Source organism: Dryobates pubescens, chromosome 1 (genome assembly GCF_014839835.1).
Source record: "Dryobates pubescens isolate bDryPub1 chromosome 1, bDryPub1.pri, whole genome shotgun sequence".
NCBI lineage: Eukaryota > Metazoa > Chordata > Aves > Piciformes > Picidae > Dryobates > Dryobates pubescens.
The window spans coordinates 50909141-50933063 of NC_071612.1; the positions used below are offsets into that span (position 1 = coordinate 50909141).

The following is a 23923-nucleotide window of genomic DNA, read 5'->3' on the forward strand; positions in this document are numbered from 1 at the left end:
AGCACTCCAGTTCATGCACCTTGGCAGCAACAAGCTCTTAGGTCATTATCTAAAGAAAGATAAGTACTTATTTATTCAATTAAAATGTTAAACAAAGTTACCACAGGGACAGTTAAAAAAAAAAATAAAATTCCATCTTTACTACAATGAGAGTTACTATGAAATCATCTCAATGAACCTTCCCACTGCCTTTTTACTATATCCATCCTCCATTGTTTGGATGTTGTTTTCAGAAGTCTCTACTACTGGCTGCCATCAAAACAAGTTATCAATACAATTCAGTAGGTATTTAATATGACTTAATCAATGTTACAACAGTAAATCAGTGAGGTATGTGCAAAGCAAGCAGTACTGGAAAGTCTGTACTTTCCCAGACCCAGGAACTATAGGTCTGTGTTTCTCCGCACTGAAGATGCAGTGCTACTTAGATCACGTCCAGACTAAGAAAAAATTCAAGGTAATAAGCTAATTAAAAAAAAAAAAAGCAATATTACTCAGGCATGAAAGTTACCTGAAGAAGAGCTAAGGATAGATGAGAGTTTCTTTAAAAGTACATTTTATATTGATGAATAATGTAGAACTAAATAGATAAAGCAATATGCAAAGGAAATGAAGAAGAATTTATTTGAAAGGAAAAAGTTAAGACAGTCTCTTTTCGCCACCAACCTTTGCCCCATTACACAGTTTGAAAAATACTACTAGTGTGTTGTCCCCACCACACCCCTCAAAACTACACAACACAAAAAAAGGAAAACCAGAGGAGGAGTTATAAATTGCAACAATAGATTGCTTGGAATTTCAAGAAATATACTTTCAAAATCAATTGTGAGAAAGAAATAAAAAATGTGATTGCAAAATTTGAGTTGCTATTCTGAAGTTTCTAAAACCTTATGCAACTGGATGCTACAGAAGTATATACTATTGAAAGTGACAGAAAAATTGGTTATATGGTAGATTTGAAGAGTAGCAAAGGACAGTTTTGTTAAGGTTTGACAAAATATTACACAGAATCAAGGCCTACTTTGGCTGATATATTTGCTAGCTATTAGTTATCTGATATATGCAACTTCAGATTACTGAAGCAAAACATTCTGCCTTCCCTTTTCACTCTGAATATACAGTCAGACATAAGAACATCTTGAAGTGAGATTAAAAAGAAACATTCTTGATAGTTCCTAAGAGGTGTTTCTTCTTGTTTCAAGTTCTTAATTCAATAGTTACATTTTAACATCAATTAGCATTTTAATGATCATAAGCCAGGTGTGAAACAAGGTTCTATTATGCTATATCTGAAGAAGTTTTCTGTTCCAAACAAGCTGCTATGTTCGATAAGTTAGAAATAGCAAACAACTCAGAGTGAAGTTTATATACAGTGCTTGTGCTAGCTAATGCTTTTTGTTGAAAAAAACCTACCCTTGAAAATTGTGATGCCAGTTGTGGTAGTTTTAGGCTATGCCTTTAAAATTTTCCACAGATCTTGAACAGAAAGTAGTGAAACATAAACAAATCACTACTGTATCTAAAAAAGGAAAATAATGATAGTTCTAAACAATCCCATTGGAGAGTTATCTACCATAAGAATTAGTTTGGTAAATAATTCCTCCTCGCTTCCTCGGGCTGAGAGATACTAACTTGCTTCTGCTTAACCTTGGCTGCATCATTTTGGCTAAGTCTAATGTCCCTCTGTTCTATCTGTTCTCTCTTGTCCCTTTTATTTACATGGTGGTAAGGAGGGCCAGTGAGGAAGAAGCCATTTACCTTCCCCATGTCTTTGACCAGGGGGCTCCTTGTGCTGTTTATTAATTGCAAATACTGCATATTTTATGCATATTCATTTCATTCCATTGTACATTGTAGTTTTGCTTGTAAATACAGCTTTCATTTGCTTCCAACTGAGCTGGTCTGGCAAAATTTAATGTTGGGGGGGAATTTTCAACCCATTACACCAATTAGCACTGAAACAAAGGATGTGACACATGGTGTTACTGTTGCCTCCTTATGAGTCCTTTTCCCTGATGAAATTTACCAACCGTAACAGAGCCAATGAGGAAATGCACAGTGATTTCAAACACTTTTTTGTGACTACTACTGCAGACCAGAAGTAAACAGCCTATTTAAACCCACTGAAGTAATAAATCCATTACAGGAGAGATACATATACATTTTAGGGAATCAAAAAATCAGTAATATTTACATTTGACAATACCAAACCTATAGTCTACTGTCTAAAATAGGAAAAGAACTCTTGGAATGAACATTGTATATGATGCATTGTATTTATCCTCCTGAAATTAATATGCACTTACTGGACAGATAAAAGGAACACAAACTTGTCTTACAGTCAGTTATAATATCTTAAAGTGATTAAGAAGTCCAACAATTAATTTCCTACAAGTAATCATGACCCACACAGGGTTCTTTGACATGTCTGCAATTTACAAATTTAAGGCACTGAATATTTGAAATACAATTAGAAAAAAGTGTGACAAATTCTTTATATCTAGAATGCAAACCAGACTGACATTTTATCTACCTGTTCCTATTGAAATCTAGACAATTATTCCCATAGGACAGATACTCATTAGGTTGTATACAGTGCAACTGTCTTTAGAATCTTGTTTTCCCAGACACAGTAATATAAAAAAAAAAAAAAAAAAAAGCAAAAAAAAAAAAGGAAAAAAAAAAAAAAGCAAAAAAAAAAAAAAGGAGAAAAACTCCAAAACACTCTGAAAAGTGGTAGAGAGACATCAGTCGGATCACTCTCCAGATGGTAATATTATATACACTTACTTTTATGTATTAAGATTTTCACAGGATGATACTCATATAGAGAAGCTATACATGAGAAATTTGTCACTGAGGATGTGGGTTTTCTAGACTTATGATCATTAATGTTGTGTCTACTTTAGCCACCACATTCAGCAAAATATTGAAAGTTTTATGGTATCCATTAAAATAACTCCATTCTATATTGCTCAGTGGAGAGGCAAGGTTACATCCTTTTTCTATTCTACTTTTTTAAAAAACTGCAGGAACTTAATCATGAGATAGATCCCTGTGCACACCTTCCATCTAGGGACTTCAGATTTAATCTTTGTAGATTACTTTGTGCCAAATTTAGCTTCCACTGAACATGCAACAGTGCAAGTTAACCAACAGGTTCAGCTAAAACAGCATGAATGTCATGATGTCATCAAAAAACCCACATGTATTAACCGTTCAGGGATCTTTAGTTTCATTAAACCTGCTGCTATAAAAAAATTATACTCTGTATGAAAACATCAGCAGTGTAGTATTCTTTAGATCACAAACTGCTAAGCAAGCAAAATGTAAGTATATGATCACCAGTTCAAGTCAAATAGCGCTTTATGTCCTAATTTCTAAAACAAAACGTCAGCCAACTCACTATGGGTATTTGCAGCTCTATTTAAAAATATATGAAGAATTAACTCAAACTCCAAAAGCTAATGCAGTTTCACCTGCATATTGTACATATATTGTATAGCTGCTGGCAAAATACACTTTGATATCTTCCACTTATTAGCGAACCACTTCTCATAAACTTAGCACACTTTACAGTTTATCTCCTGAAAAGTATATTTAACAATATTTTTCCATGCATAAAATTACAACATTTACAAAGATCAACCTAGTATTTGTTTATGTTTGGAGAACAGCATTTTCTATATAAAAATTATTTAACAAAATAATTAAGCCTGCGTGTGCCCACACCTACTTTTCAGTTGCATAGAAGATGGCAAAAAGTATTAAAAAACTATTGCGTTCCATTTTTCAAAGTCCATTTTGCCATCCAAATTCAAGCCAGTAGTGCATAAAAGACCACCACACTTTCAGAAATCCCTGTGGTAAGTGTGGCAGAAACTCAATGGTATTTTATCTAATTTATCAGAGAATTCACTGGCACATATATCACAAATTCCAGCTAAAGCGTTGTGGCAGCATACAGAAAATGTCTGGCTCCTGAATTAAAGATCTCATGTAGTTTTCCTGCAATTCTTTTTCCTCTTGGAACCTATACTCATTAATATTCTGAGGGATAACTTAGATGCCCCCATGATTATTGCTTAACTAGTTAATCGTAATAGCACTACTCCTTCTTCTAGAAAGATGACATGAAGGATTCTGAGCTCAGAAATGGACCTTTTAAAGAATCTTTTTCAAAAGCAAAACAATTCCACAATCACACATCCACTTTACAATTCTGAAACACCTTTTCCTGCTCAAGGCTTGGATCATATTTGTGTTCATAGAATCGTATTGCAGACTGCAATCACCACATCAGAAACTATTTTCTTTATGACTTTTCCTATTTTATCTGGGTTTAAATTTTAAATGCTCCCCCTGCTTATATTGATTTGCGGAGATTTATTTTGCAACTACTTCCATTAGAATTGCTTGAGGCACAGGTACATCCATTTCTTCTGAGAGAACTCTGATCACATTTCCTACAGAATTTTTTCATTCATCCATCACTGATACCTGTTCTAAAACTTCATTATCTGTCTCTTATCTCCTGATGGACATTGGTCTCAGCATAGCCTGAAAGATATTAACCCATTCTTCTTAGAATATGCAAGTATTGTACTCTGCCGACTACCTGCCTTAACACAAATTGCTCCTGCATAATTCTGCATTTTTGGGTTGTCGTTTTTGTTGTTGTCTTTTAAATGACCACTGCCTTACTACCGTAAAACTATAAATCAGCTACTAATTCACCATTAGGATTCTGTATTGTTCACAGCAAAACTCATTTGTTGTGCACACTTATTCAAACCATTCTAGACACCAGCTTTGAATTCTTAGGATGTATTTTAGCATGGCATTTATAAATCTCTCTCAGGGAAAGGATATATAGGTAAAACCAGAAACATCTTGTGACCTCATGTCCACTTTACCTGGGTTTTGGTAGCTGCTATCTAAACCTTGTAGGGCTGAGCACTACAAGGAGACTGCTCTCAGCAAACCTGGCTGAGTTTGCAATGTATAAGTAAAGTGTAGCTCTACACACCAACAGAAGAGAAGCAGACCCACTAAGTGACAGGTACATTGTGCCTGTCCGCAATAAGAAAAACAGTGTGTGAGCACACACACAGTAGTGTGACCTCCCCCAACAATTTTGCCCTCAGCTGACTATGCCACATGCCTCTTCTACTGACTACTAGTACTGTTTCTATGCAGTTACAAAACGATCTGTTGAAAACTCTCATTGTTTTCTATAGTAATAAATAAGGTCAAACAGAAACCAATGAAGTTACTTCAGACAGATCACTAAACATAATTCATATTGCCAACAGAAGACACGGAAAGTTTAAAAAGTTGTAACGCCATGATGTGATTATGCACTACCAAATACAAAGGATTTTGTTTGCATGACACAACAGGAAGTTTTCTGCAGATCTTACCTCTTGCCTAACCTTTGGCACATATGATCAAACAAACTGTTCTACAGATCACCCTCTGGGGTCAGTAACAACAGACAGTAAGTTATCTTCCAGCAAATTCAAGAGGCCTGGACATGTATAGCACATGTAGCACACTTTTTGTTAGCTGTATATTGGAGACTAAGTGTATTTGCTACAGAGCTTGAACAGATTTGCACTGATGCTGCCTGTCATGAAGATTTTACTTACAGCAATTTTTAATAATATATCTTCAGTAAGCAATAAATCTCTTAATTTAAAAATCATTTTAATCCTTTAAAAATGATGATGTGCAAATTAACTAAGTATTTTGTGCACTGCATAATGTCTACAGCTAGTCAAAATCTGGTGACTATCTTCTGACATGACTCTTCCCAGCAAATGACAAATCTTTCTTTAACTGAAATTCGGAAATGCAACTCAGTTATTACATTCATGGCCAATTTAGCAGCAAAAAATATGAGGTGAATTTAGTAGTCATTTAAACTGGTCAGTGTTAAGTTTTTTTTGCCGAGCTCCTCAAGCAGCTACTGAATTCCTACATCAGACATACAGAGCTCTGTGCTGGTTGTTAGTAGTGTTGCATGTGTATCCACATCATGTGTATCCTTTTGTTAATTTAGACACTGATAATTTTGTTACTTTTACATACAAAATAGTCTACCAGGAACTTTTTTTCCCCCTTTTTTTTCTTTTTTTCTTCAATAATAGAAAGTCAATTAAAATAAAAATGTTGTTGGATTTACAACTGCAAGCAAAAGTATAAGTCAGAGAAAAGCTTACAGATATGTTAAAAAAAAATTTTTAAATTAGATATTCCATAAAAATAATATCTGCAGGACTGTTCAAAGGAATTGTTTTCAAATTAAGAATTAAGGGAATAATTATATATTTATTAGACTGGTTGATCTGCTATGATTGTCATAACTGTATGGGATGTATTTGAGAGATGATACTGGATGTCAATGGCGGAAATAGAACAGTTCAATTTATAGGAATCTACCTTTAAAAGGTGTCTTTTGTATGAAGAAAGGAAATGATGATATTGCCTGTAAATGGAGTTAAAATGCTATTAGATGTCTGTACTTTGAAATACATCCCCAAGCTATTTGATTTCCTTCCCTGCATCTTACTACAAGTTGAGAAAGTCAGGTTGCCAAAACATTTTAAAATGCTGCCCAGAGCAGACCAATTTTTATTGTCAGCAGAAATGATTATCAGGCAATCAACAAACTTTTTGCCATAAGCAAATCTAAACTGGTCATATATGTTCATACTGATGAAAATATTCCCTGCAGAGATTTGAAATAAAGAGATGGAAATGACATCTCAGCAGCAAAAGGAAGAACATCAAGGATCCCTTAAATAAATCCTTCATTTGGATTTAAGCTTGTGTGTAACATGGGAATCCACCAAAAGGAAATGGTGTATATATTTGTGTGGGGTTTTTTTGGGTTTTGTACTAAAGCTGAAACTCATTGGTTTGGTTTTCAAGGTTTTCTTAAGTGGATTTCTTTTTGTTTGGGGTTTTTGTTTGTTTTATTTTTAGGGTATTGGCTTTTGAGCGTTTTGTTTTTATAGAGAACTTTCAGAATCCTTTAACAAGTTGTTGTTTCCTCATGATGTTTATATCTCTCACCTCCCCATCTCATCCAAAGAACTGTGAAAGTGCATATTCATTGATCACTGGATAATTACTATCACTTTCTTCTGATTATATAGTTATTCTGGATTAAAAGAATAAATTAGGCACAGTTAGCAAAGGTAAATTATCTTCCTATACAGTCACATTTTCACAGCCAAGGTGCTTTGTAAACATATCCATATGTACAAACACATAAATATACATTTAGTATTATATGCCTGTATATATACACATACATAAATATACATACAAACAATAACCTGAGAGGGGTAGCTTGCCTTATGAACTAAGAATTTTCTTCACCAGGCAGCTCTAGACACTGACAAAGAAACTGATTAGATAACCTGGGCTTCAGCCACACTATGAAGAAAAATTCAGAATAAAACTTCAGTATTTACACAATAAAAATGAGCTCACTGTTGAAATCCCAGTGCAGTGCAATTTCCTTGAGACTCTGATGGAAATGAGAAATTAAAGTTCAACCTTAGGAAAATCCTTGACCAAAGACACTTCAAGAATGACCAAGGAAAACTGGAATACTAAACACCAAAATGAGACAATAGCAATTTGTCTCAACTGTCACACATGCCATGTACAAGAGGAAAATAACTCACTGATGCAGTTTTGAAAATGCAGAACAAAGCAGAAAATAAAATTCCCAGACTCAATGAAGTCAATGTAAAGGAAGATGGTGGTTTCAACAACGAAAGTGCATGCTCTTGAGGACAGAAAATAAATCCCGTCAAGTCATTCAGGGAGGAATATTCTTACACTTAGGACAGTCTACCAGGGAAGAAAACCTTTGAAATACACTAGTAGACTTTCTTTTTTTATGAATTAAGACCTATAGAGTCTGTTAATAGGAAATGGCATTCCTCAGGAACTCTCAATCCCTGTTCCTTCAGAAACTAGTATTACCTCTACCTGAATCTGAAAAGAACTAACATTGAACAAAAGAACTAACATTGACTGTTTCTCAATTACCAATAAGCACATGAAGAACACAATTCATTTTGCTGGCAATTTTAACAGAGTCAGCATTTCCAAGGCCTGAGACAATATTCCCAGAGTAACAATTTAGAAGCATTTAAAATGCTAAAAGTCATCCATGAGGTTTCCACTGCTACTATGAAAAGATATTTTGAAAACAAACAAAACAGAACTGCAAACATTAGCAAGGGGTAACTGTCGACTTTCAGCTTTCAGAGAGCATCATTAACACAGCTCAAATTTTTCTATCAAGAAAAAGTTCAATGAGGTGATAACTATCACAGCCTGTGAATACCTGTGCTACTGTAAGACCTCTTATTCTAGGATGCTTTTTAGTCCAGTTATTTGTTTTTCAGATAAACCATCTTTAAACTAATATCAGTGGCTCATTCTGGGCTACTTTCTGGCATTCCTGAGTATTGCTGATCTCATGAGTGTGACAGATTTCAGAGGACAAGGTCAGTACCCAGTCAGTCAATTCACAGACTGAAGCATCCAACATTTTTATGCCAAGGAAAATACTGAAATACCTGTAGGCTATATGTTTTATAATCTGTCTTGATGGGAATTCCAAATTCCTGTTCTTGCTTTATTCATTTGGGGGCTGCCATTATTTTTGCTTGTTTGGGATTGGGTTTGGTCTTTTGTTTTTTGAGTTTCTCAAAGGACTATGTCTCTACTCTTATTTCCATTTTAGTATCTTAGTTTCTCAGCCTTTTCCCAGCTTTGAGTTTGCTTTTATTTTCTTCCCCAACATAAAAGAATAAAAAAAAAAATTGTTGCAAATAATATAAAAAACAAGGGGGGCAAATAAAAAAATCACACACAACAACACCCCCATGATCAGGTAACACATAGCAGCATACCACAAAGTAAGAGGTAAAACAGGAACCTTAAATTAGAAGAGAAAATAGAATTTGTTCCTTCTAAACTCTTTCTACCAAAACTTGTGTTTCTAACTTCACAAAAAGAACTTCTTTGATTCATCAAAACTGTGGCTGCATTATATCGCCTGTGCAATAGCTTGCTCAATAAAGAGATGGATCTCTCAACTGAAAATACTTACCTTTTATTTGGAGGGGGTTTTGTGAACAGTATTTTTTCGTTTTTTTATAATGAATTATCTTACAAATAAATATGGTAAATAAACTGAAGTTAACAGCATTTCTGGAGAGTTATTAGGCCTCATTACACATGTGGTATGGCTTAATCACTATGACTTTGTAGTGCTGCATTTATTCAATTCTATATACAGAAAATCTTTGTTCACCTCTTTTCTGACAGTATTACAATTTTTAAAATTATCATGTTTACTTTTTTTTTTCTTTTTTTCCAAAGTGGCAGGGGAAGAATTTTCAGTGAACATTCCTGTTAATTTTCATATGCACAAGTAATTACCACAAATTTTGCATTCAACTTCTTGTGAAGTAAGCCTCCTCCTCCCCGCCCTGTAGTCCAATGAGCAAATAAAAAGGGTCATATATTAAAATGATAGTATTTAACCTTTACTTGTAACCTTATGTATGCTTTTTTTTTCTCACTAGAGAGAAAGAATTAAGTTCCCTTATTCTCTGATTTCTCCTCTGAATTTTAGAAATAACAATATTCTGTTCAACCTTCTGCCCCAAAAGTTCAACTCCTTAAATTATACAGTACAAAAGAGCATTTAAACATTGCAAATACTGAACCATTCGTCAATCAAACTCTGCAAAATATGTCTGTGCTGGCAAATTACAATTTCAGTGCTCCATTCTCTTTGTCAAAATAAGAGTTTAACAAAACCAAGCACAAAATTAGGAATTTATCTATGCCACCACTCACTTTTCAGTTAAAGAACTTCTTTCACTTCAAGGTCAAGAACACTTAGTAAAGCGCTTGTATACAAGTCTGGAAAATAGCAAGTATTAGACTGAAAAACACATCCCACAAGACATCCTGAAGTTCCAATCCTTTGATCATCTAAATAACAGCATTGTTCAAGGAAACAACCCTTTTTAGTCAATATAACCAGATACTGGAAACAAGTATGAAAAATGGACACCACAGACTGGCCCCATCCACAGAAATAAGAATGTCAAGTGATAGTGTCAGAGAAACCTCCTTATCAAGTAGGAGGGGTTTTCCCCTCAGTAATCCTTAGTACTGAGGGGTTTTTCTATAGAAAAAAATCTGAAGAACACAACTTCTATTTTCCTTTAAAAGTATTCTATTTAAAAATATTGTAAAGATAGTATTAGCATTCTTACATACAGCATGTCACTTCTCAGGTACTTATTACATAATGATTTCATATTACTAGGGACTTGAAAAATCTTCTGCCATTTCCCCCCCTACAAGGTTTATTACAAAAGTGTGTTTTTCCAACCACTGTAGTTGAAATATCTGCTTTAAAACTTCATCATACAGTAAAAAAAGATGGATATATTCCCAGTGTGGCCATACACCATCTGCTTAAGCAAATACACTTAAGGTGCTTCTACAATTGTGATAAAATGCCAGCAAATGTAAAAGCACACTGAGCTCATATTCTAAAATGATGATTATACAACTATAGTTTCAATCATTAGAGATCAATAAAAGTCCTTGTATTCCATTTAAATGGCAAGGGCCTTTATCAAAGAGAAACCAGAATAGGAAATAAAGAAATAATCCATTGGGTTGTCCTGCATTTAGGAGAACTAATAACTTCATGACCATAACTGGTATCTAATACTGCAAAGATATTTTTCTCTTTCATATATTTTTACTGATATACAAGACTTGCAGTTTTATTAGATTCCAGGCATGCTTCTCATTTTCCAGGTGGGATTAATCATAAATCCAAGTAAATTCCTTGTTCTTAGCAATAGTTCAGTTAAGATTCTCTGTGTATTTAGATTGTTCTTTAAATGAAGAGTGATGCCTGGGAAATGCTAAATTCATAGGTTCCTCCTTGCACAGTGAAATATCTTCTCAAACAAAGGCTGAATAAGAAATAATAACTTTCAATTTTAGTAGTCAGTAGCATCTTTTCTATTCTGTACAACTAACATTATTAGACAGATATACCTGTATTAAAACACTGCTAATACAAAAGCTTCAGTATACAGCATGCTTACCAGAAGACTTAGTAATAACTCTGTAGAGAATACAGCTAAAAACTCTGCTACTTTAAGGCTGACATCAGCAGTTTTCTTTGGCAAAACCACTTTTTCTTCTAGAGATTCAGCAGTCTTGGTCTCTAAATGGTGGAATGAACAAAAAATAAAAATCCACCATCTGTTCCTCTGTTCCAGCCCTGAGGGAGACAAACTTTCCTGGCAGTACATAGTTCAGGATTTAATTGCACCCAAAGCCAATACAAGTAAAAGCAAAAAAATAAACCACCATTCTTACCAAGTGGAAACTTGATATTATTTAAGCCTATTTCTTTGGGCTACACTTCAACCCATTTTTGCTATAATCTGTTTTCCTTTATTTCTGTTGTTTGCTTTCAACAACTTTATGTTATCATTCCAGATAAACAGAAAACTAAAGGATCTAATTAGATTTCATTGTCTAATTTATCAAATTTCATTTACTCCATGCTTCAGTATGAGGAAGAGCACATTTGCTAAAGCAAATACCAGTAGAAACATTTTCTAATCACAAATACCTCGGGTGGTTGTTAAGCAATCTAGTGTCTTAATGAGATGTAAAACCTTCAAATAAAATAATTTTTAGAGACATAAATTATTTTTAGTATCAGCAGAAAAACTCTTGCGATTACAAAGACAGCAAAAGGGATAAGTTTAGATTCAGAGAGATAATTAAACTTATAAAAGAATTAATTATTTTGAATTCCTAAAATTCATCTTTCAAAGTCTACTTCAGCTGCAGGATTTTTTGGGCCACTCAATATAAATTTTGGTAATAGTCAGGTCTGTATTATCTCAGGACAAAGTCTATCCCTTATTTTGATAATATGTTCTCTTTTAATTACAGTTTATGCTAAAAGGAGTATTGCAGGGCATCAGCAGTTCCATATCAAATAAACAAAAGGCTGTCATTCTATTACTCCACACATTATACGTCTCTGCCAAGTTTCCAAATACCATCTTCTGCTTGCAATATTTTCTATTACAGTGATATAACTAAATGTCTTATGATTTTAAAACTAAGCTAACATATTTAATATATAAAAATTTCTAAGTCATGGTAATAAAAAGTATGTATATACTACAATGTCCATCAAAATCATGTTACTTGATTTATGCTATTTGCCTGTCTATGACAACCATGAGAGTATGCAACCTGAGTCATGTTCTGTTAGAAGAGCTTGTAGCCAATTATTTTATGGTTACTTCTTGTGTTTGTCCATACTGTTGCTTTGAGAAATTATTAAAAACCAAACCAAACCAAACCCCAAACAAGCAAAAAAAAAACAAACCCCACAAACAAAAAAACCCAACCAAAAACACAAACCCCCCCACAAAAACAGGCAGATAGCTGTCCTGGAAGTGGAAGGACGTCATCTTTGTACCACATGGTCTATTCACAAGGTGAGAGGAAACTAAGGGAAAAACTGGAAGTTATCTAGGCAGTGATGTACAAAGAATTTGCATTTGGAAGAGCCCAGCTTTTACATCACATTAATGATATTGTACATTTTCTAGTAAATTCCAAGAAATATGCAAAAGCTTACAATATTTACAGGAAGTAACACAATTTTGCCTAAACTAGGTATTGTCAAATATGCAGATTAAGTTACTTTGGATCTTATCCCATTTCTTAGGTTCCACTATGGGTCCATACGTTAAAAAAACACTAACTATAGAAAGGCAACACTACTTTCCTGTTTTTTGTTTCCTGTGAACCCACAAATATTTCTACTATCCTGTGCTCAGGAAGAGTAAATAATAAGCAGAGGCAGCTTTAAACTCACATGTTTCATCTATTGTAAATTTACTTTCCTGATAAAGTATTAGTTACTAGAGTCAGAAAAGGAAATTTAGGCTCATCCTTGAATTCCTACATCTTTTCAGTCTTTGTAAAAAGAAGTGGGGGAGGAGGGAGGAGCAGTTTGCTTGGGGGGTTTTGGTTATTTTGTTTTAGGTTGTGTTGTTTTTTTTCAGTTGCCAACTTGAATTACAAATAGTATGCCAATGCTTTGCCTATCTATCCAATTGCTAATGATTTTGAAAGGCCAACAATATGTTCCATCAGACAAATTTCCCACAAGATCTAATGACATGATTTTAATTAAAATTTTAAAAAATTTAATTTAGACAAACCAATGCATATCAGCTTAATGCTTTGTTGTTGTTATAAGCCAAAATAAAATTATTAAAGCTCAGATGACTGCAGAAATGGAGGATGCACAGACTATTGGAACCATACTTGTACAATTCTTGTACGCTTACTGACATGTCAACAGTTTTATGATGGTACTGAATTAGCAGGAAGAGAGTAAAGAAAATCTGTCCTGTGATGTGCATTCTCCTAGTTGCAACAGCAGGATCGGGTTAGAAGGGAAGGCACTAGAAGGACTTTAATGCTACCTCTACACTGATCACACTTGGCCAAAACTCTGCTTCTTTCTCTGTTCTCTCCAAATCCTTAACAGTGTTGGAAACCACTAGCAGAGCTCTGTGGACTACTTTCTGTCAGTTCTAAACCAGGTCAAGGATGTGTAAGTCAGGATGCTTTTCAGAGATGGTTGAGATTGAAAGATCTTCCGAGGTCATCTCCACTACTCCAGAAGGGCCACTTAGAGCTCGCTGCCTGGTACCATGTGCAGAATATCACCAAAGAAAATGACTCTGCGACCTCTCCAGGCAACCTGTGTCAGTGACTGGTAACCCTCACTGTAACAAAATAAAACAAACAAACCACCCAAAACCACCAACACCAAAAAGTATTATTTGATGTTCAGCTACAACCTCCTGTGTTTCAGTTTATGTCTGTTGTCTCTAGTCCTCACACTGACCACCACTGAAAAGAGTCTAGTTCCATCTTTGCACCTTCCCCTCAGGTATTTGTACACACTGATGAGATCCTCCTGAGCCTTCTCTTCTCCAGGCTTAACAGTCCTTGCTTTTCCTCATGTAAGAGGAATTTCAGTCCCTTAATCATCTTTGTGGCCTTTCATTGAACTCTCTCCAGTACATCCATATCTTTCATGTATTGTAGAGCCTGGATCTGGTCACAGTAACTCCAGGTATGGCCACATCCTTTGATCTGATATGAGTAACTTGACCAGTATACAATTATCCCTCTGTCACATGGGCATTTAGTTGGCTCATCCTTTAGCTTCTTAACATATCAGTCCTATGCTACAAGGTCCCTCTCCCAGCATGGTCTCTTGCATGGAAGGAATGATATAAGAGATAGCTGCATATCATCTGCTTTTATAAATGACATGTTGAATTATTCAACCAAATGCAAAGTGAGCTGCAGACTTGAACTTTATGCAATATTTGTTATAATAAAAGAATGTGAACGAGGCACTTAATTCAATATGTGAAAAACATACCATCTAATATCCGCTTAATTTACAGCAAGAATGAACAATATATCCATAGATAATGAAAGAGAGTTCTTTATTTTCTAGTAACTATAATCCAGGTGTACTGATCTGGAAGAACTATTGTAATATATTTGGAAAACATGTAGGAGACGTAAGCATTTGTGAAACAGCTCATGCAAACAGTGTTTCCATTTTAAGCTAAAAAAAAAATCACTAAAGCTATTCCCTTTTTGTTCTCCCCTTAAGCACTCTTTCCCATTTACTTGGAGAGGAAAAAAAACCTACAACATCCAAACTAAAAACAATAAATGTTGTCTTGTTCAAATTCCTGAAGCTCATACAGTCTGTAAGTGAAGTTTATTATCACAAACAGGCACTGAGTCTCCATCTACGCTAGGAAAACAGACAATCTGGGTAATAATATCTGCATTTTAAATGTTCCTTGTTTGATTCAGAGACTTTATAGGGACTTTAGAATGCAGCTTCCAGCATAAATGCAGCTTCTTTGAACAGATTTAACATTGTTACTGGAAGCAGAAAAAGTTTTAAAATTAAAATTCTTCTACCAATGAAAATCCTTGATGGCTATAAACCCATTTCTTTGTGTGGTAACAAACGGCAGTTATGCCCCATAAGCAATTTTAAACTACATTAAGTTTTGTACAGAGATTAACTAGAACACACTAATTCCTCATCACTAAATGAATGCAGAATACATAATAGGTTAGAACTTATTAACATATTTATTCCACTGTTGAAGGAATTAACACACGAAGATTAACACTGCCCCAGCTACTGAAAATAAGAGATGACTTTGCAGCATGTCTTTAACCACTGAAAAAAATTCCTATATTTATGTTGTGTTTGAGGCTTGTCACTGCCTCATTCTACATTTTAGAAGTAGACATTTAATTCAATGGAGAACAAACAGAATACAGTTCTAGGCTTCAGATGTAAAGTGGTACAATATCATCAATGAATGCGGGGTATGTTGAATGTTTAGGTTTCAAATTAAGCAAGTTATATGCATGTTATTAAAAACATCTTACACTCAGTTTCACTCTGCAAATTCAGTAGCAGATATCACATACACAGGCCTTGCATTTTTATTCAGTTAGGCAATTTAAGACAATAGTGGGCAATTTTAAACAGCTGCTTGTAACAAATTTTGCATAGATTTTTTGAGGAAAAAACCTACAGTCTTCCAAATCTCATGAACAATACAACTCTGGAAAATTAATCATGTGGGGAAAGCAGACTGCATGAACAGTGATAAAATTTGGGTCATGGTTTCAAAAGGCAATTAAAAGAACCAGTTTTTCTATTGGTTAGAGCATCCTTTCCAACAAAAAAGGAAGCAGAATTGCCTGCCACTACTAGTTAATTTTTACCACTCTGAGTGTACAATTGCTAATGTTAATAGTTTAACACATGTAAAATCTCTGCATGATGTCATATTTAAGAAATTGTTAACTGTTACACTAAAGTGAACATGAGTAGATCACACATTGAATTCTTAATACAAGCCGAATTATTCCCATGCTTTTTTCAAGCCTTTTTAAAGATAAAGCAGAATCTTAGACTTCTGATACAGTTCTGAAAGATTTGTCACATTTCTCCTCATAATCCAGTTTATGCTGAATATGTATCTGGATGGTAGTTGAAGCTTGGCAGTTTATCAGCAGCAGCCTTAAGGGTGTATGCTATCTGCAGGAATCCAAGCCTTCAAAAAGAGTATAATGATCATGTTTTTGTGTACTTCAATAGAGATGATAACTGATAGCCACAGAAAAAAAACAAACACAACACAAAAAAAGCCAAAACAAAAAAAAAAAAAAAAAAACCCCAAACAATGCAATGAAACCACTGCACTAGGATATTATTCAGATTAACATAGCCTAAATTTATTTTTAAATACTAGCTAATGATCAACATTGAATAATGAGTGTTCTAAATTTGTATTTAAGACCACATAAAATACTTCCTGCAGTGAAGCTGGTAAGATGACAGACACTTACATGTTTGCTTTTGAAGTATATGAACATCAAATGAGATTAAATAAATGACATTTCTTCTAAATGAATGTGTCAACATTTCTGGAAGCAGTCTAAGACCACACTCACTGAGCAAAAAATCTTCAAACTAATCCTGTGGCAGTCACTGGGGAGACTAAACCAGTTTTCTAGATCTTTTATTTGGGCTACTGTTAGGATTTATTTCAATTCAACTCACTTCCTCCAGCCCCCTTTCAAAAGAAAAAACATAGTATTTGTAAAGCCTGCTTGTGAAATCCTACGTTGCTATCAGTCATGAGACCTGCTGTGTACAAAACAAACACCAAAGTTTGTTTTGAATATGCTCCTGGTGCCTTATTTGATATTTAGTTCTTTTACTGGAACAAAAAGCAATCTATTCATTTCCACCCTCAGCATGCCCTGATGACTGACAGTACAGAAGGAGGTTACAGCTTTGACATAGTAACTTCCACTACCTCAAAACACATTTAGCAAATGTTTCAGATATATAATCATGGAATTGTTTGGGGTGGAAAAGACCTTTAGGATCATAGAGTCCAACCATTACCTTATTCTACCAAGTCTTGTGCTAAACCATGTCCCTTAGCATTCCTACCTCCAAGGAGATCAACTCCTCATGGCTCTTTGAGGATAATGCGATTTCATACATGCCTTAGGCAAGACAGTTTTCAGTGATGTTAATGGAGTTTCAACACATAAACCAAAGATCTCTTTCATTTAGCAAGTCAATCCTTTAACTCCATTCATCATGTAAGTATCTAAAAGAGCAATTTTCAAAACATTAAGTAGAAGTCATGATGTATGAGATCGTCTGTAATCATTCACTTACAGGATGTATTATTTAAATAAATTTAGCTACTTAGCTGCTTTTGTAATGTTAATCAGGTATATAGAACATTTGCTTATACAATTTTCCTCTCCAGACACAGAACACTAAAGTGCATTCTGATAAGCTTACACTTTTAAATAAGGCATATTCCTTGGCTTCTTTAATCTTAGGCCCAAAATCCAACCTAAACTTAAAATAAACAGTTTAAAACTTAAAATTTATTAATGAAGAAATACTTCAGTCAAAAAACCTAAAAAGTTAACCCAGTATGAGGATTTGAAACCCAGAAACCAAAACACCACCTCATCAGAGTTAAATATAAAGCTTAGAACAGATAACATTTACCAAAAAATAAAAAGCAATAAAGTGACCAAGTATACAGTCTTCTGATCTGAAAATCAACTGATTTAGCAATAAACCAGAAAGCAAAAATCTTTATCTGCAATCACCATATAGTCATTGTTTTCACCGACTACCACATCATGTAACAGTATCTTGTAGACATACTGAACCTCTTTCCTTTCCAGTGCCTGCCAGTTCAGAATCTCAGAATGATAGGAGTTGGAGATGATTTTTGGAGATCATCTCATCCAACTGGATATGAGGTTGACTGCCCTGTAACTACCTGGGTCCTTCTTCCTTTCCTTTTTGAAGACTGGAGTGACAGCTTTGTGGGTGTCCAACTTGCCTAAATGCTCTCTAACCTACTCTTCCTCAAATAAGGGAGAGTCTTTTTACTCCAGACTTTTTCTCTTGCCTTCAGACACTAGGATTCCTGAGGGAATTCAACAGGAGGCCCACATTTTTCTATTCTTTCTTTTCTTGCTGATATTCTTGAAGAAACCTTTCTTGTTGTTTCTCACACTATTTGCTAGATCGTACCCCAAGCTGACCTTAGCTTTCCTTGTAGCATCCCTACATACTCTGGTAATGTTCTCATATTCTCCCTAAATGGCCAGTCCCTTTTCCCACATACTGTAAACTTCCTTCTTCCACTGGATTTTTTTTCCCCAGAACTTCCTTGCTCAACAATGCAGGTCTATTGCCTCCTTGATTTCTTACTCATAGGGATGCATCAATTTTAAGCTTGGAGTAAGTGGTGCTTGAATATTAACCAGTTCCCTTGCACTCCCCTCCTGCCCCACCCTGTCTTCTACAGTCCTAACCTATGGGATTCCTCTAAGTAGGTCTCTGAAGAGTCAAAGTCATCTCTCTCAGATTAGCCTTTAATAAAGAATTCTGTGAAAGCCTAAACAAAATCCTCAGAATATTTGTTTTCCCAACTTAAGAATTTTTTTATTATTATTTCTTCTGGCCGCAGAAACAGCTCATTCAAGTGAGACCATTTGTGCCAGAGGATGCCAGCTAAACTAGCAAGGAGGACATGTGGCAGAGCCCTTCTAACACCATCAACAGTGACTGAATTTACCTTCTCTATCCTGGAGTCCCACTGAAGGCAATATACTAGTGGCTAGCTCTGAAGATCCATTTGAAAGGAAACAATCACATGAAAATATTCGAAATATTTTGCCTCCTTTACCATAGAGGTATAATGAATGCTGGAGAATGTTGGAGTTGAATGTTTGAACACATTCAACTGTCATGACTGGCAACAACACTTCAACATCATTGTGCTGTACTGCAGCAGTGAATGAGCTGAACTTTTGCAGGTAGAAATTGAAATTTCTAAGGGCCATATCCACCATATAAAACAAAGGAAAATAACTATTCCCAGTGTCACCTGTTTAATACCTCTGAAGTCAACACAAGATGAGAAAGAAAAGAGAAACTGAAATATTTTACACTGTTTGTAGGTATCTGGCTGTAGTGTTCATATTAGAAGATTTGGGTACCTCATAAATAACAGTTTTCAGATGGCAACTCAAGTCAAGTCACTTGGATACTCTAGTCCTTTTCTGAAGATGGTCACTGACTAATGAAAAACACTTATTTATATCTAATCCAGCCTTTAAATTAGGTGCCTGAAATTGAAATGGTTCAGATATTCTGTTGTCCATTATAATAGATATGAAATCAACATGGTAACTTTAAAGCATAAAGAGGAGCTAACAAAATTTTAGTCAATATTTGGATTATATTTCTAGCTAAATTACTGTCTCATTTTGCATTTCAGTAAATAAATCACTCTACATTTTTCTCCCTATGAAAAAGAAACACTGTAATTTATTGCAAACATGCTCTGAATTTATTTTCATTGTATATGGCACACTGAAGAACTGAAATTAGGCCCATAAATTTAAACACGCTAGTGTTTGCTACTGTCATTTGTTCTATTGGAATACCGCATCGACAAGGTTTAAAAAAGATACTGTGATTAAGACAAGACAGAGGCATTCACATTTTGTTGTCACTACACAAGCCATTCCCTACAAGCCCTAAAAGCTATATTCGTAAAATATAGTTGTCATTTTTTCACTATGTCAGAACACGTTGCTTATTTAACGTGCATATATTGTGATGACATACAAATTTTAAGCAGTGTCCACTATAGTTTTGAAGAAATATAAACCTTACTATTACTTAAAAGTGTATTTCCCGTTATACTATTCCCACGCACATCTCCTTTTATCTATGTATCTTAGATGTCCCTCTCCATTAACTTGTTTTGATGAAGTTGCTGAGTTACCGTCTACGTTGAAGGAGGCAGAGCAGGAAAGACACCTCACCTTGGAAGTTTTCCTGCTTAGCAAGAAACCATTATATGAAGCCCAGTTGTGCAAGTATTGTATTTTTTTCTTTAAGCTCTTGACAAAAGATAACTTGTAGAATTGGTTCCATTTGAACAACCTTATACTAGAATAGAATCTTGTAAATTCTGATTAAAAGTTAAGTAATTTAAATTAATATTCCCTACAAAGGTGAGTGTGGGTTAACTGTTTTAGTAGCTGTCTTTCTGTGGCCATGCTATTTATTATTAGTTGCTATTACCAAGAATACAACTATATCCACAACATGTAATAATGTCAACAAAAATAGGACAGTCTTTAAAAAGAATATGAATTAATCCAGGTAAACTTATTCAAAAGAGCCATATTTCAAATCATTTTCTCCACACTCCCTAAAAGCCACCAGCCTTTTTCAACCATGCCACAAATCTGTCAAAGCATTCATAAAAAAAGCTTAATCAAGGCCTGTATTGGCAGAGTTCCAGAAACTTGTGCTCAAATTACATAGGAAAGAGCAAGTTGCAATCGCTGATATGCTCACTAGAAGATGCTAAACTTAAAGTCTTTATCTCCCTCAGCATTCAGACTGGCATCTCAGTATTCATAAGATTAAAAAGTAGTTAAATTGACATATTTTCATAAATATGCAAGTGTCCACACTCAAAGCAAGGAAAACCCATGTATCCATGAACAAGTTGCTATTTATCAACTTCAACACCAAATATGAGCACAAGTCTTGAAGCCTTACAAAACCCCTTCCAAGGGACAACTATTTTAGGCTAAAAAGGAGTGATTGTCCAGAGCACTGCATACAAATTAAAACAATAAAAATGAAATAAATCTGTAAGATATCTCAGGAGTGAGGTATTTTCTGTATTAATTGATTCATTTATTCACTGTAGACTCAGTACAGCCCCTAGGGAGCTTTAAATGAACAGCTTGAAAACACATACATGACAGTAATATTTCGGATACTGTTCGTCTGCACTTACCTTTGAAGAAGCAATCTTCATTGTGTACAATGGTGATCTTTTGCTTTTTCAGACAGGCAGCTCTGTGCACTTCACAATGATTTTCATAGAATTCTCCATCTGAACCACACACAGGCTTGTAATGTGGCTTGCAGTGCTCCATGCATAGACACTCGGCTTGGCCTGTCTCCTCATTCACAACACAGTGCCTACCCAGAGCACAGTACTTGTTTTCACATGTTCCAAAACGTCCATCTTGACCCATATACCCTAAAAATACAAAAAAGGGGGGGACGTAGCTCTGAGATATTAATTATATTTTGTTTAATTGCATGCAAGATACAAAAAAGAACTGTATTGTGTAAACAAAAGTGAGGGTATGTCCTTTGTTACATTCTTGACTAATGCTTAACATACACCTACCTGAAATGAAATAAATTTAATCTCATTGTCATGACTAGTTGCATTTTTATTCATTGTCAGTTGTTAGATTAACTGCAATTAAGAGTAACATCTAATAACACAGCAAAACTTACTATTTATTGAAAAAAAAACCATAGTATATCACTTCTTTTTACATACATTTTGAAGTTTTCACCTTAAGATTGGTGTGCTACTGCAATATAATAGAACAACACATTCTTTAGAATTTAGATCATAGAATCATAGAATATCTCCAGTTGGAAGGAACCTACAAGGATCATTGAGTCCAACACTGTAATCCTCACAGGGCTACCCATAACTAAACCACGTGACTAAGAGTGTCATCCAGACACTCTTTGAACTCTAACAGGCAGATGAAACATTCATACATCAAGACTGATACACAACAATAACTAGAGCTCTTAACTAACATGGAGAAAAAAACACACCCCACAAACCTCTGTAGCTGAAAGCCAATGACATTTCATTGAACAGATCACGGTGGAAGAGGAGGACTGCTATATCAAGCAAATGGTGGCTGGAAAGAGTTTATGGTATTTCAATGAGACAAATGGGATTTGGAAGACAAACAGAGCTTTAAGAGGGCTGCAGCAGAGGTATAGGAGTTTCTGCTGAATGCAACTCCCACTTCTTTACGCTCCTAGAGCATGGAAGTGTTTAGATTAGGCTAGCAAAGCCATCTGTCTGCTTTCTATTGTACCCATGCTGATGCCATCATGTAAAGCATTGTGGTCAGTTATAGGTGAAAGGGGAAGCAGACAGTAATATTTCCTTAGTATATGCTCAAGGTCCATCTTGGTTGCCATAGAATTAACTATATACAGTAATTTCTTGGTGAGGGAGAGAAAAAAATTGATGAGAAAGCCACCTGCAGAACTGTTAACCACAATTACCCATGCTTCCATTATGTAGGTCTTCTGTCACCATCATTGCATTCAAATGTGGAAAAGACACTGCCCTTCACAGCTAACTTCATTTTATTCTCTTGCTGTACAGTCCTACTCTTCAGAAGAAACAAGAACATGAACAAGAACTTCCTTGTGATTCTTTATCCTCATAGCCTAGCTGAATGATACTTGGCTGCCTCACAAAAAAACTGTAAGAACTAACAAATGGCAACGTGTAATTTGGTAGCACTAGATTCATTTTCTGTACTGGAGAGTTAATATGCCAATACCATAATTTGAGTGACATTGTTTCTACCTTGGAAATGTATGTGTTTCATTTCAGTGGCAGAAGCAAATTCTTACCTTTTTCTTCTTATACCAGGTCTATTAGACCTAAGACAACAGTGCTTTGAATCTTTGCTTTCTCATACAGCACAAATTTCTACAAACAAATGTACTGCAGAAAGCACACAACCATGAAATTTGACTCTAATACGACAAATGCTTTTCTTGCTTATTTTATAACAATTTGAGCACAGACAACTACATGTTCACCTCAGATGTTGTGCATCTGACAACTACACTACAATGATTTTTATACACATGGATAAAGCAGTATAGACCATACTGATGGTAGGTTTAGCTGCTCATGCATCAAGCTCACTTGAAATGGAAATACACAGCATTAAAAAATTCCCATAAGTTTAAAAAAAATATTACTCTTTGTGCCAAAGTGTCATCGCTCTATATAAGCAATAGAAACTACCTGACAGAAATTAATGTAAATCTGATTTCCTTCTATTACCACTAAACTCAAATTAAGTCTTTCAATGTCCAATAGTACTTTACAGTACAGGTCACGTACACCACAGAATTACAGAACTTCTTTGAAGTGATAAATGATTGCAGTGCGAGGCAAATGTCCATAAATCATCATTATTTCTGCTCTCTGAATTGGAAGATGAAGATCTTGATCTGATAACTGCTCTGAATTATTGAGAGGTGTGTGGTGACTCAAAGATGCACTGTACTGTATATTCCTGTGAAAGCAGAAACTGATTTAAGACTCCACTCGGGACTTCATTTTTGCAGTATAATTGAACCTGAAGCCTGAATGCAAAATGGCCACTTTTACATGAGGGTGAATGATTTGCATGATATATATTGATATTTATAATACTGGAATGTGTGAGTGTATATCAATCGTGCATGTCAATAATCAAGCAAGATTTTCACTCTAATGAAAATCTACATTGCTTTGTTATGAAATGGTTTATAAATGTCTTCACTTTACACCACTATTTCAAAATGATACATATATCTCATGCATCACTGCATATACAATTTCTTCTATTGAAGTAAATAGTAAAATTCTCAGTAACTTCAATAGTGGCAAGATTCTTTCTTCAGACCTAGTCTTTGCCTTAAGTTTAGCAATTCTTAATGCCTTCAGCATCTTTAAAAAGCACTGTTCAGCGCTATTTTTAATCTAGGAACTCGCAGATC

At 34.9% G+C, this 23923-nt stretch overlaps 1 protein-coding gene across 1 annotated transcript in view; it reads right to left on the minus strand.

The window, feature by feature from the left end:
• FSTL5 (follistatin like 5) overlaps positions 1-23923 on the minus strand; it is a 246145-nt gene that overhangs the window by 151012 nt on the left and 71210 nt on the right. The window contains exon 4 of the mRNA XM_009904567.2: positions 21108-21356. Within this exon, the coding sequence (XP_009902869.1) occupies positions 21108-21356 (249 nt within the window). The remainder of the gene's footprint in view (positions 1-21107; positions 21357-23923) is intronic.